The sequence below is a fragment of the Myxine glutinosa genome, chromosome 12 (genome assembly GCF_964187855.1).
Source record: "Myxine glutinosa chromosome 12, kmMyxGlut1.1, whole genome shotgun sequence".
NCBI lineage: Eukaryota > Metazoa > Chordata > Myxini > Myxiniformes > Myxinidae > Myxine > Myxine glutinosa.
In genome coordinates this window covers 106,021,146-106,034,314 of record NC_136272.1, presented here as the reverse complement: position 1 = coordinate 106,034,314, position 13,169 = coordinate 106,021,146, and the positions used below count along the sequence as shown (strand labels likewise).

Genomic DNA, 13,169 nt, shown 5'->3' with positions numbered 1-13,169 from the left:
CATCGTACACAGTTGGCTGATGCAAACAGATTCAGCAACTGATGCTGCACTTTCACCATTCTCAAGCCATCTTATAAGTTCGAGTTTGTCATCTATCGTTAGCATAATACACTTCCTCAATGGCTTTGAAGCACGAGACGATGGTGTAGCAGTATCATGCTAACGCTTGGGCTCCACAACTCTTAAACGTGAAGGGTAAAGAGGCAAAATGACAAGTGGCCCGTGCAGGTGTAATGTAGGAAGTGAGCGTGGGTGATGTTTTGTAACGATGTGCCAAATGCCACCAAAGCAGATTGGTTGTGTTATTGGGGAACGCTCACACTCTCATGATTGGGTATTATCCCAAAGGGATCTGCGAGTGCCGATTATATGCGGATACTTGCCATTTGCGGTTAGTTGATATGCAAATAGTAGAGTGGTGATTGTAATTGCTTGGAAATAATTCCCAATTGGCAAAGAACGTCTGCACATATCAAGGTGTTGCTAACGCTAATGTATTTCTGCAGAAAAACCTACAAAGTTGACAAGCCATTTGTAGAAGATGTCATGTGGCATCATGCCCTGTCAACAATCCACAAACAAAGTTGCACAGATCACTTCCTTTGAACCCCTATAAAAATCTGATATCAACATAAGCATCGTGTGATGGCATGAGTGGCGGGTGGAAAGCACACAACGGTACCTGCAGGGGCTTGCTGTGAGGGTTGTGCATGTTGATTAGTGGAGAGAAGCTGCTGTTTACAGGCACTCGAGCACCAAGGAATGGCCGCAGCCTATACGGGTTTGGAACACCAACCCCAAAAACCTAGTGGAGATACAGTGCACAGTTTGTTCCACCAATCAAGCTTGATGCCATTAATAGATGTACATTTCAGATGTCAAAATTAGTTTCGCATTTGACGAACTTGCAAAAACACGATTGGGTTTTGTATTTCCTGCAGCACTTTGTGCTGAAATAAAAGTCAGGTAATAAAATTACACTTGATGTTACAACCCTTGCATGAAGTAACTGCTGAACGATCCACGCACCCCATCAAGCATTTTATACACACACCCCACCCTAATTTATCCATGAAGCATTCATCCATCTTACTATAATTCACCAAATGTCGGTCTGTCTGTTCGAAGGTACCGTAAAAACTGCTGAACCGATCGCAAAGATATTTTGGGTGGGTAATCCTGGGATCTCCAGGAGTAAAATAGGCTATTTAGTTTTCCCAATTTCAGCTTTGGTCTCCAGCATTCTCAGGTTTGGACTCTCGCATAACATTCGCGTTCGCATAACGTTCATTGTGACGATGTTGTGACGATGTATGTGTTCACGGTAGTGTTTGACGTGACGGTGTGAACGTAATTTCGTAATTTTTTTTCGTTTCGTAATCCTTTAATGAACGTTTAATGTTTAATGAACGTTTAATGCCCTTCGATGTCCGGGGCCGCACGCGCGCTACACTGGACGGGCCAGCGTGTACCTTGCCCTTCGCCGTCAGGCTCGGGTAAACCGCTGAGCCCCATCCGTGATGGGGACTGGGACTTGAGACAATGTCCCACGAACGAGGAATTCCCAGTAAGCGCGAGTCATCAGCTCGCGTTGATTAAGTCCCTGCCCTTTGTACACACCGCCCGTCGCTACTACCGATCGGACGGTTTGATGAGATCCTCGGATCAGCCCCTGCACGGGCCGTTCTCGGCTCGTGCCGGTGCACCGAAAAGATGAGCGAACTTGACTGTCTAGAGGAGTCGTAACAAGGTTTCCGTCGGTGAACCTGCGGAAGGATCATTATCGGGACAACATGAGAGCGAGCGAGACGTACGTGGTACGTGATCGTCCATGTACTGTTTAGCCATGTACTGTTTAGATTTTGATGATTTGCGTGTGATGCGATTCAACGGATGTTTATATGAATCGTTTAAAATAAAAAAGCCTTCAATTTCTGATATTTTACCTTTTCATTTGGGCTTCCCAATTGAAGCCCCGCCCGTAGGGCGGGTACTGTTGCTAGTTCAACAAGCATTCTGAGTATTGTGCTGCAATACATGTCCCCTACCGGCAGTCTGACGTCTGGAAAACTGTTGGGGAAATTACTATTGGGGGTATTTTGGGGGTATTGTTGGGGTATTTACCCACAGGTTCTGAATCGTTCCCAATCGCTAATTACCTCAGGACGGGCTCACCTGTGATTCGCACTCGGGACTTCGATTTATACACCTTGCAGACAGGTCAGCAGAAGCACAACAAAATAAGTTGTTGATAAGGAACCTTTCGAGTCGCTAAATAGCAGTAATTTATTATATTTTCCGGTACACGTTCAATGATCGATGCGTGTATATATAGAGCTCAGCTTGGCTTCGCCCCTCCCGAAAGCGCGCACTGTGTCACGCTTTTGACGTTCGCAGACGAGGCTGAGGGAGCGCGGTGCGGCTTGAGGAGAAGTCGAGAATAAACAAGAGATATCCATTTTTAAAATATTTTCGTTTAACGATATCTGCCAAACCACATGCCCCATCGCAAATTCCAAAAGGACATTTTAGTAGACTGACATGCTGAACAGATCTGTGAAGTTTCCCCTCGATTGGATCAAAAATGAGGGAGCGGCTCGGTTTTAAAGGTTCATGCTTAAAAACGTCATAACTCTGAAACCATGTGACGCATGACGTCATGCTCGCTGACTTTTTTGTTCGCCAAATTTTAAAATGTCCACAAGCACTTTACAGGCAATGCATTGCATCAATGACTGCACCATGCTTCAAAAGAAAACCTTGAGCTGGCTATCCCATGTGCTCACATTTGATGGCAGACAGATGGTAAACTGTGTATCGGCGATAAAAGGAGAAAAATAAATAAAGAAAATAAAAGGAGTAGACCAATGTGGGAAGGCTGTAACAAAAATAATCCAGTGCATTCCCTTGGAGTGCAAGCCACTTTGGCAGTACTTAGGCCTGCCACAGGGCAGATGACACTTAAACCTTTGAGTACGGATGACGTTACTACACGTCATCGACTATACCTAGAAATAGATCGTCGGTACGTGGTTGCATTCCCGTACCAAAATGCCAAATTAATCCTGTACCGGGGGTATTTTTATCAAAAAAAATCCCGTACTCAAAAATAAGGACTATAATAATGAAAAATGGTGACCGCAATATAAAAACACATTTGATCACATAGGAAAAATAAATAAATAATAGTTATAAGCACCAAGGTTTGCTGTTAGCATGCCGCTTACATGTGTGCAAAGTGCCACTCATAAGTATGCTACACGTCTTCAGTATGCATAAGTATGCTACAGGTTCACCACCATCTCTTATCTTCCCCCATCCAAAACCTTGATCTCTTCTACCCACGTTAATTCACCCCAGATCCACTTTTTCGAAATACCAACTTCTTTCCTGGAAGTCCTTGCAGTGTCCATGTGTTTTATACTTCTCCCACCCACCCCCCCCCCCCCCCCCCCAAACCCCTCTCCCGCCCACGCACTCTCCCTCACACAGATCTCCCGATGTCCCTGCTCTCAAATGGTGTGTTTGTGTGCTTCCCCCTCTCTCCCTATCTTGTCTACCGCTCCCCTTATTAGTCCCCTACCGGTTTACACCGGAGGGGACTATATGTTTGCACGCCGTCAGTCCGTCAGTCCGTCAGTCCGTCCGTCACGCAAAGAACAGTTTTCCAGACATTTTTTCTAAACTCTTAATGCTAATGATTTCAAACTTGGTACATGGTTTCCTCATGATAAGTTACAGATCAAGTTCGAACTTCATGACGTTTCGATCATTTTTGACAAAGTTATGGCACTTTGCACTTTGGGAATTCTGATAATTCTGTTGATCCTCAACTCAGTGCCATTTTAAGTTTTAATTTCCTTTAAAAAAGATTTTCTCTGCAATAATAGGACCGATTGATATCAAATTTTCACCGTAGGGGGGACTCGGTCTGTAGAATATTTTAATGGTAATTATGACGTCACAGGGCACGTGGTTCGGCCGCCATATTGTTTTTCGTGAAAACACAAAAACCCCTTTTTCTCTGCAACGGCTGAACAGATCGAGGCCAAACTTTGCAGGCAAAATCGCATACCCATGACGAACAAAAAAGTCAGCGAGCATGACGTCATGCGTCGCATGGTTTCAGAGTTATGACGTTTTTCAGCATGAACCTTTAAAACCGAGCTCCTCCCTCATTTTTGATCCAATCGAGGGGAAACTTCACAAATCTGTTCAGCACTAAAATGTCATTTTGGAATTTGTGATAGGGCACGTGGTTTGGCAGATATCGTTAATTAAACGAAAATATAAATATAAAAAAATGGATATCTCTTGAATCGCCAGTACCTCAGACCGTGAGTTGGTAATCATTTATATAATTCACACAGTGCAATACGTGCAGGCCGCTCCACGGAGCGACCTTGCGGGCTTATCAACGAGGCGAGGCATGAGACACGTGTGTCAGCATACCTCAGATCAAGTTTGAAAACGAGCATCAACAGTGCATAAATTTGCATATTCGATCATTTTTGACAAAGTTATGGCACTTTGAACTTTGGTAGGGGACATGTATTGCAGCGCAATAGTCAGAATGCTTGGTTTATGTTGTATGTGTCCGGTTTTTTTTTTTTTTTGCGATTAATGTTAGCTCTTTCACTAGCCTCGATCTTGCATACAAAAAATACAAAAAAACAAATATATATTGGTACGGTTTTCCGCCGCCCTTCCTACCCTTACCAAGGGGGGATTAAGCCCCTTGTTCTTTCTGGGCCTGGCGTAACCGAGACTTGAAACACCTCTTCCGGGCAAACGCAAGGTAGGGTTTCGGGACCAAGTCTCGCTCGTACCTAAATACCTGCGCCACCACGGAAGCGGGGAACCAAGCCTCGCACGAGCCACGTGTAATTTGAGTACACCGAGCGGATTGCGTACCACGTGGTCCATGCAGTCACCGTTAATATTGGACCCCGATTAGAGCGGTTCTATTCGTACCACGCTTAGTCAATGATGGAAAACACAAGACGGTCGAATAAAAGGAATAACACAGTTTAATTATTATTTACACTTATGTACAAGCCGTAGAAAGCAGACACAGAGCAGACCTTAATCAATCTTATAATAACCCAGACACGATCGCACTAACACAGGGAAATTGCAGGCAGAATGGTGTCCATGCGCTGCTTTGGTCGTCCAGGAACGGCGGCCCGGCGTGCTCTCCACGGTCCCAGCCCGTCCCGCGAAGATGGCAAACAGGTGGTGGAAAAGGGTCCTCGCAGCACGTCTCCCCAACAAAAGGCAGCAAATGAGGCAGGAAAGAAATGTACGCGTCTCTCAGCGCGGCTGGGCGGTTCTACAGTGCGTTTAGTAACCAGCGCGCTATCACTCGCGTAACCCAATGCAATATAGGCTTGGCCTTAAGCTCAACCGAGCGCCACTTTGATACGAGCGCTTATCTTGGTTCATGCGTGGCTTTCTCCGATCTCGTAACTCTCATCAATACTTGAACCTCTCCGCACTCAACTCATGCTCCGAACTGTTGCTCTGCTGCGCTCTTCAAATGCCAACTGCTCGACGCTCCTCTGCTCCTGGGGGCTTTGCACGCCGGGTTATATGGACACGCCCTGAGCTCTCTCTCGAACGTTCCAACCACGCCCTGTGACGCTTTGCCGCAGCCACCCCCTTTGAGCCCTGATTGGCGGCTTGCGCTTACCGTCAGCTTCTTCGCCGCCCTCATTCGGTCCCGACTCGACCCTCCAGGCCTGCCTCGTGTTAATTCACGCCAAAAAGCCAAAGGCAGCACAAGGAGGCGTAGGAGGCATAAGGCAACGGAAGTATGAAAAGGACCTACTCTCATTATTCTACTCAATGGAAAACTAACACAGGAAAAGGACTATGCTCACACATACTATGGAATAACTGAACTATCGCGAGGCTACATGTTGTAATGTGACTAACTATGAGGGGGTAATTTAACCTTTATTGTACAAAACTCAAAACCGCAACTATATATATATATATATATATATATATATATATATATATATATATATATATATATATATATATATATATATATATATATATATATATATATATATACACACACAGTGGAACCTTGACTTACGAGTTTAATTCGTTCTGTGACCGAGCTCGTAACTCAAATTGCTCGTTTCTCAAATCAAATTTCCCCATTAAAATGCATTGAAATGCTATTAATCCGTTCCAGCCCGCCAAAAACCACACCAATTTTTTTTTAAATATACAGTATATATAAAAATATCTCGCGCTTTATATTTCACCTGTATGCAGCATACAAGTTGGCAGGATGGCCTGGACTGGAGGTACGCACACTTGACTCTAAAGTCTAAACTGTCCAGCCTGGGTTTGAATCCCGACCCAGCTATAACCTGTCATGGGTGAATCACAGGCAGGGTGATTCATCAATGTGTGTACCGCTAAACTGGGCGCCCCGTTTGCGTCCCATTAGTTGTTGGATGTTAAGGATCTCACCGTGTTTTCCACAAAGAGAAGGCGAGCTATCGCCGGCACTCTGAACAAGCTGTGGCCTGGCATGCTCCTCTCCTCTGCCGTTATATACGTCCTCCTCGGCACCTCGCTCATGTTTTTCGACGATTGCGTGTTTTATATCCAAGCACAAGTTTTATATAAAACACGACGATTGCGTGTTTTATATCCACAAGTTGTGGCCTGGCATGCTCTTCTCCTCTGCCGTTATATACGTCCTCCTCGACACCTCGCTCATGTTTTTCGACGATTGCGTGTTTTATATCCAAGCACATCATCCTCTTCTTCTTCTTCTCAGTACCGTGTTTTCCACAAAGAGAAGGCGAGCTATCGCCGGCACTCTGAACAAGTTGACGGCAGAGATACTGTACTTGCACGGCAAGATAACCACGTGACCGGAACCCACCTGGCGGCGTAAACTCAAAATAACCAACATGCGAAAACAAAAATGCAGCGCTATACGACAGAGATACTGTACTTGCACGGCAAGATAACCACGTGACCGGGTGGCGAAAGCTCGTAACTCAGATCTCGGCTCGCATCTCAAAGCAATAAACCGCCCGAGCGACGGCTCGTATCTCGAAAAACTCGTAAGTTGGGGCACTCGTAAGTCAAGGTTCCACTGTGTATATATATATATATATATATATATATATATATATATATATATATATATATATATATATATATATATATATATATATATCCAACTCAAATGCAGTTTATTAATCACAGTGGTTGTTTAGCTTTGAACAACAAGTTAACACAAACACAAATAATAAAAGCAAGACTTTTCCTCCATTAAAAAAAACGACCATGATGCATCAGCAAGAGCCATCCCTGCTCGAGAACAAATTATCAAAGACTAGACCATGCAATGCAAAGCGGTGGGAAATTGTTTAAAACAAAAAAAAACTATGAGGGTCAAAAACAAACAAGCATTCTGAGTATTGCGCTGCAATACATGTCCCCTACCGGCAATCTGTCATCCGGAAAACTGTTGGGGAAATTACCAAAGTTCAAAGTGCCATAACGTTGTCAAAAATGATCGAAACGTCGTGAAGTTCGAACTTGATCTGTAACTTATCATAAGGAAACCATGTACCAAGTTTGAAATCATTAGCATGAAGACTTTAGAAAAAAAAAGTCCGGAAAGCTGTTCTTTGCGTGACGAACTGACAGACGGACAGACTGACAGACGGAGGGACGGAGTGCAAACCTATAGTCCCCTCCGGTGTACACCAGGAGGGGACTAATAAGATTCAGTATCATATAAAAAGTGTGTAACATGAAGGTTATCGAGGCAAAATGGTTATTTCTTTTATTCTTTCCAAGCAAGTCACTCAAGCTATCGTGCACCTGTCATTAAAGAATGTGAACTAGGGAGCGTGTACGTGTTATATACTTAACCTCACACACCTGGTATGTAAACGCCCCGTGTCTGGACGTATTAATAAATAATGTATTCTCAACATTCCCGACCACTCGAGCAAGAAACACGACGTCAAACGACGTATTTCCTCCAGGTGGGATTACCTAGATGGGAGGGAAAAGGTTAATAAAGCATGCGACGAATGCTCGTTCGTTTATTATAACCGAGTTGTATTATAACCACAGCCACGCTCAAAGTACAGTGCAATCTTCTCATGAGAAGGTGATGTCATTTACAAAGGAAGGTGCAAACAAAGGGTGTAATTAAATAGTCGCAACACATCCAAATTCATACAGTGTGACTCGATAAATCAACCGGCCCAAAAAGACAAAACACCTCCATTTTCTCAAAGCATGCGAGCAAGAAAAGCCACCTTTATTATTTTCCATTTTTCTTCAAGCTGCAAATCATTGTAAAAATGAAGAAGAAAAAAATAAGCCTTACCCGATTTTGAAAAAAGGACGCATGGAAATGTGATGTGGTGGCATATATTGACAGCAGCGTTACCGTCTCATCTGCACTGGGGTTATGTAAATGCACACTCTCCAATTTTGGCATACCCACCGGCCTGCAGGGCACACAAATCACGTGGTGCATTCAGCAAAGCAAACCATGGCAATGTTTACAACCCTGAGGCACAATTTGGTTTAACCAAAGGTGAAAATTTTTATTTCTCAAGTTCAAGGGGTGGAAAAGAAGAAAGAAAGGCAAGAAATAAAGAAGGAAAGTGAAAACGTCAAAATCAAAAGAAATACAAGCTGCTTTGAGCAAATTCTGGCACAATATTTACAACTGCTCCCAGATCGGTGCAAAAGCAGATCGTGCGAATCCACGTTTGCAGCAGAGCATCACACAAACCGATAGGATAATTCGGGTTTTCAAAGAATAAAATGATTGCCAGGTATGCAATCAATGTACGAGATGAGAGAAGCCGAAAAATAACAAGGCTGTGTTTGCCCATGTGTACAAATCGCTTTTGAATCAAACTCGGTGCCTGCAACTCGCACCAAGCCAGCTGTTGTACGACATGACATTATACACTCCTAATTATTTATAGATCTTACAGGTGTAAATAAACTAGGCTTAAAGGTCATCGTGGTTGGAAAAAAAAAAGGGGGGAGAGAAATAAAAAGAAGAAAAAAGACAAATCAGAACAGTAAGACCGTGCAATAATCCCAAATGAATGACTTCATCTTTAATTGCACTTTCTTTTTTAAATACTCCTCCAGTCCATCAAGCAAATCCCATCAATCTGTAATCCTATAATAACCATTCAACTCTCACAATGGAGCACAAGCAGTTCGATTGGGACATTATTCTACAGAGACCAAACAGTACACGGATAAGTGGTCCATTGCCAAAGCTGTTTACAACAGGAAGAATAAGCCGCAATTAAGAAATAAATCTGGCGTATGATCATGAGCAATATTTGATCATAAATGAAGCATCGCAAAACAAGAAACTAGAACGGCACTCTTCAACGTCACAACGTCGATCGATATGCCTCCACCCACATTATTACATCCTTGTTACTTGTTGTTCTAAGTTTTATTTGAATCCCTTCAGTTCTCAAGCATCACAAATTTACTGGACAACACCTCTGACCTCTTGATGCCAAAATCTAATCAGTTAATCTTTGCATCGTTATTGCACGGACGGACAGCCAGACAACCTGCAAACATAATGCCTCCGGCGATGAAAAAAAACAACAATTGGATTCATAAGTTAACAATGACAGGTTAAATTGCCGAAAAAGGCCAGTTCAGTATATCTAGCATCAGGTGCATAAAACCACGGTTCTTGCAGTGACGAGGCAGTTCTTTATGACTGTAGTACAAGTACAACGACAGCATCCAGAATCGTGATGCCACCTTCCAACTAACTGCCTTCACGAGTGTGCCATACATTCAGTGATGGCAATCTTTCTATTGACTTGCACGCATGTGCAAACACGGAATGGCACTATTCCGAAGAACACCCTTCCGTATCGCAAGCAAGGTCATACAGGCAATTTGGGATAATCGCTGGGAAATTACAGGTAGTCGAATAAATTTCCAAACGTAGCTCTGCTCCTCATTTGTACACACTCACAGATACCTCTTTGGAGCACACTTCAAAGACTGGCCAGACAAATCCACCGAGCACTTGCATTGGAGATGTCGTATTGGGAATGGATTGGAGGGTCGCAGACAGTTCTGGATAGGGCCCATCGGATGGATGTCGAGCCAGGTGTCTCGTCTGCTTGTTTGTATTCGTTAGTGGACTTTAAAGATTCCACCTCGTCTTTCGCAAAAAGGTGAGGCAACATCACAGCAGCCTGAACAAATTACACACTCCTGTTCCATGCCACAGGTAGCAAGTAGTCTGTTCTTCTGGGTCTACTTTGAAATTGGATATGGATTGAAGACTAAAATTAATATAAACAAGTCCTATATTCAAAGCGCACCGCCACTGTGCCAAATAAATAAATAACATATCCTCCAGCACACGATATTGCTGGGCACCTTGGGTGGCCGGCAATGCCGCAATGCAGCTAAAGGAGACGGAATTGGGAGGGAGCAGTGCACAACAATGGATTGATCAATTGTGTAATTAAAATAAATAAATAATAATCATAGAATAATTAATTTCTTAGTCAATTGCATAATAGCACACCAAAATCACTAATGCTTCATCCAAATCTGTAACTTTTTGAAAATTCATTCATCAAAAAAGTTAAATAAGTAATCAATTAATTGACATCAATAAATCCAAAATACCCTTTATAGCCAAATTAATTGGTCACTGTGATGTCCAAATATCAGCTATCTCAAAAGGTGCCTGAGATATTGCCCAGATAAGGGTAATTTATGAAGTAATTTTTATAATTTATTGAATAATTTATCAATTAATTGATTAATAAAAAAACATTTTTAAAAATACTGTTTTTGCTAAAGCACATGCTCACCATTGTGGCCAAATTGCAGCTTCCTAGCTCAAAGGATTGCTGAGATATCCTCCAGACAAACAAGAAAACAATAAAGAAAAAAGAAAACAAACAAACAGAGTGAAAACCGAGTACTCCCTTTTGGCGCGAGTCATCACCAGACCCCTTCGGTGCCCTGTGATGACATCATGCAGCGCCTGGAGATGGAATAGGAAAGGAGCGGAGTGCAATATAAACCGGATAAATTCATATAAACCGGTTAAATTGATGAATTATTGTTATGGAAAACCGGATATTGATCAATACAAACCAGATATATCACATTGACAAAATATTCCTTTGAAACAAAGTTATAACGCTTGCCATCTCAAGAGTGTGGTTGCTGTGTGCGGGTGATGCAGCTCATACAGTCACGTGAAAAAGTAAGTACACCCCATGTAAAGTTTTGACTTTTTCAACATATTTCAACATACAGCTATTTGATCTTCATTCCAACAATATTGATAGATGAAGGTGATATAATATAACAAATATCATGAAACATTTACATTTTGTAGTCCATTGTATAATTTAAATAAACATAAATGCAAATTTCGCATGTGAAAAAAGTAAGCACACCCCATGAAATGTTTTTTTATCTTTTTAACATATGTGGACATATCAATATTTGATCTTCATTTAAACAGTATCTATAGATAAAGGTGATCTAATTGAACAAAAAACAATGAAAAATTGACTTTGCAATAATTTATTCAACAAAAAATTAACAGATGCCATTTCCCTCTGTGCTAAAGGTAAGTACACCCTTGGCTCTAATAGGTGGTATTGCCCCCTTTGGCAGAAACAACCTCAAGTAGGCGTTTCTTATAACTGTCTACCAGTCTCTGACATCGACTGGGAGAAATTTTTGCCCACTCCTCCATGCAGACTTCTTTCAGCTGTGCGATGTTTGAGGTGTTTCTTGCATGCACAGCTCGTTTCAAATCCCACAACATCTCGATGGGATTTAGCACCGGGCTTTGACATGGCCATTCCAGAACCCTCCATTTCTTTCTTTTCAGCCATTCCTTGGTGGATTTACTGGTATGTTTCGGGTCATTGTCATGTTGCAAGGTCCACCTTCGGTTGAGCTTCAACTTTCCGACAGATGGCCTAACATTATCCTCAAGCACCCTCTGGTACAATGAAGAATTCATCGTGGATTCTATGACGGTGAGCTGCCCAGGCCCTGATGCAGCAAAGCTGCCCCAAGCCATAATATTTCCACCAACATGCTTTACAGTTGGTATCAGGTTCTTGTGGTCAAATGCTGTCTTTGGTTTTCGCCAAACATGTCTTCTGGTACTGTGGCCAAATAGCTCTACCTTTGACTCATCTGTCCAGAGAACATTGTTCCAGAAGTACTGGTCTTTGCCAAGGTGTTCATTGGCAAACTTTAGTCTTGCCCTGATGTTCTTTCTGGACAGCAAAGGTTTCCTCCTGGCACACCTCCCATGTAGATCAAATTTGTGCAGCCTCTTTCTAATGGTAGACTAGTGCACGTTGACATCAACAGTGGCAAAAGCTACCTGTAGGTCCCGTGATGACATTCTGGGGTTCTTCGAGACTTCTTTCAGCATCTTGCGGTCTGCTCTCGGGCTGAACTTGCTGGGGTGGCCTGGCCTGAAGAAGTTGGCAGTTGTTTGGAATCTTCTGCACTTGTAGATGATCTTCCGGACAGTCAAATTATTGAATATCAAATTGTTTGGAGATTTGTTAAATCCCTTCCCAGACTCGTAGGCATCTATAACCTTCTTTCTGAAGGCCTCAGAGAGCTCTTTTGTTCTCGGCATGGTGACGCCGCATACTTCACCAATAAAGAGCAAACCAAACTAAATGTCTGAGGTTTAAATAAGACAGGTTCCTCCAAGATCCTCTCCAACAATGTTCTAATCATTTGCACCTGAGCTGGTGCACCTCATTCTAATTTTAGGTATTTGAAGTAGTGATGCATGTTAGGGTGTACTTACTTTTTCCACATGCGAAATTTGCATTTATGTTTATTTAAACTATACAATGGACTACAAAATGTAAATGTTTCATGATATTTGTTATATTATATCACCTTTATCTATCAATATTGTTGAAATGAAGATCAAATAGCTGTATGTTGAAATATGTTGAAAAAGTCAAAACTTTACATGGGGTGTACTTACATTTTTGCGTGACCGTTTACCCAGGTGTTGGCACATCCCATGTGAATGGCCACCTTCGGCACCAAAGGGCAACCATAACCATAAAGCTAATAATTGATTTCCAGCCGCA

At 42.5% G+C, this 13,169-nt stretch overlaps 1 protein-coding gene across 1 annotated transcript in view; it reads right to left on the bottom strand.

Moving 5' to 3' along the window:
• Nucleotides 1–13,169, bottom strand: part of TMEM131 (transmembrane protein 131) — a gene marked incomplete at its 5' end in the record, with an annotated part of 190,748 nt that overhangs the window by 131,204 nt on the left and 46,375 nt on the right. The window contains 3 exon segments of the mRNA XM_078766170.1: nt 683–805; nt 7,927–8,043; nt 8,384–8,507. Coding sequence (XP_078622296.1) covers nt 683–805; nt 7,927–8,043; nt 8,384–8,507 — 364 coding nt within the window.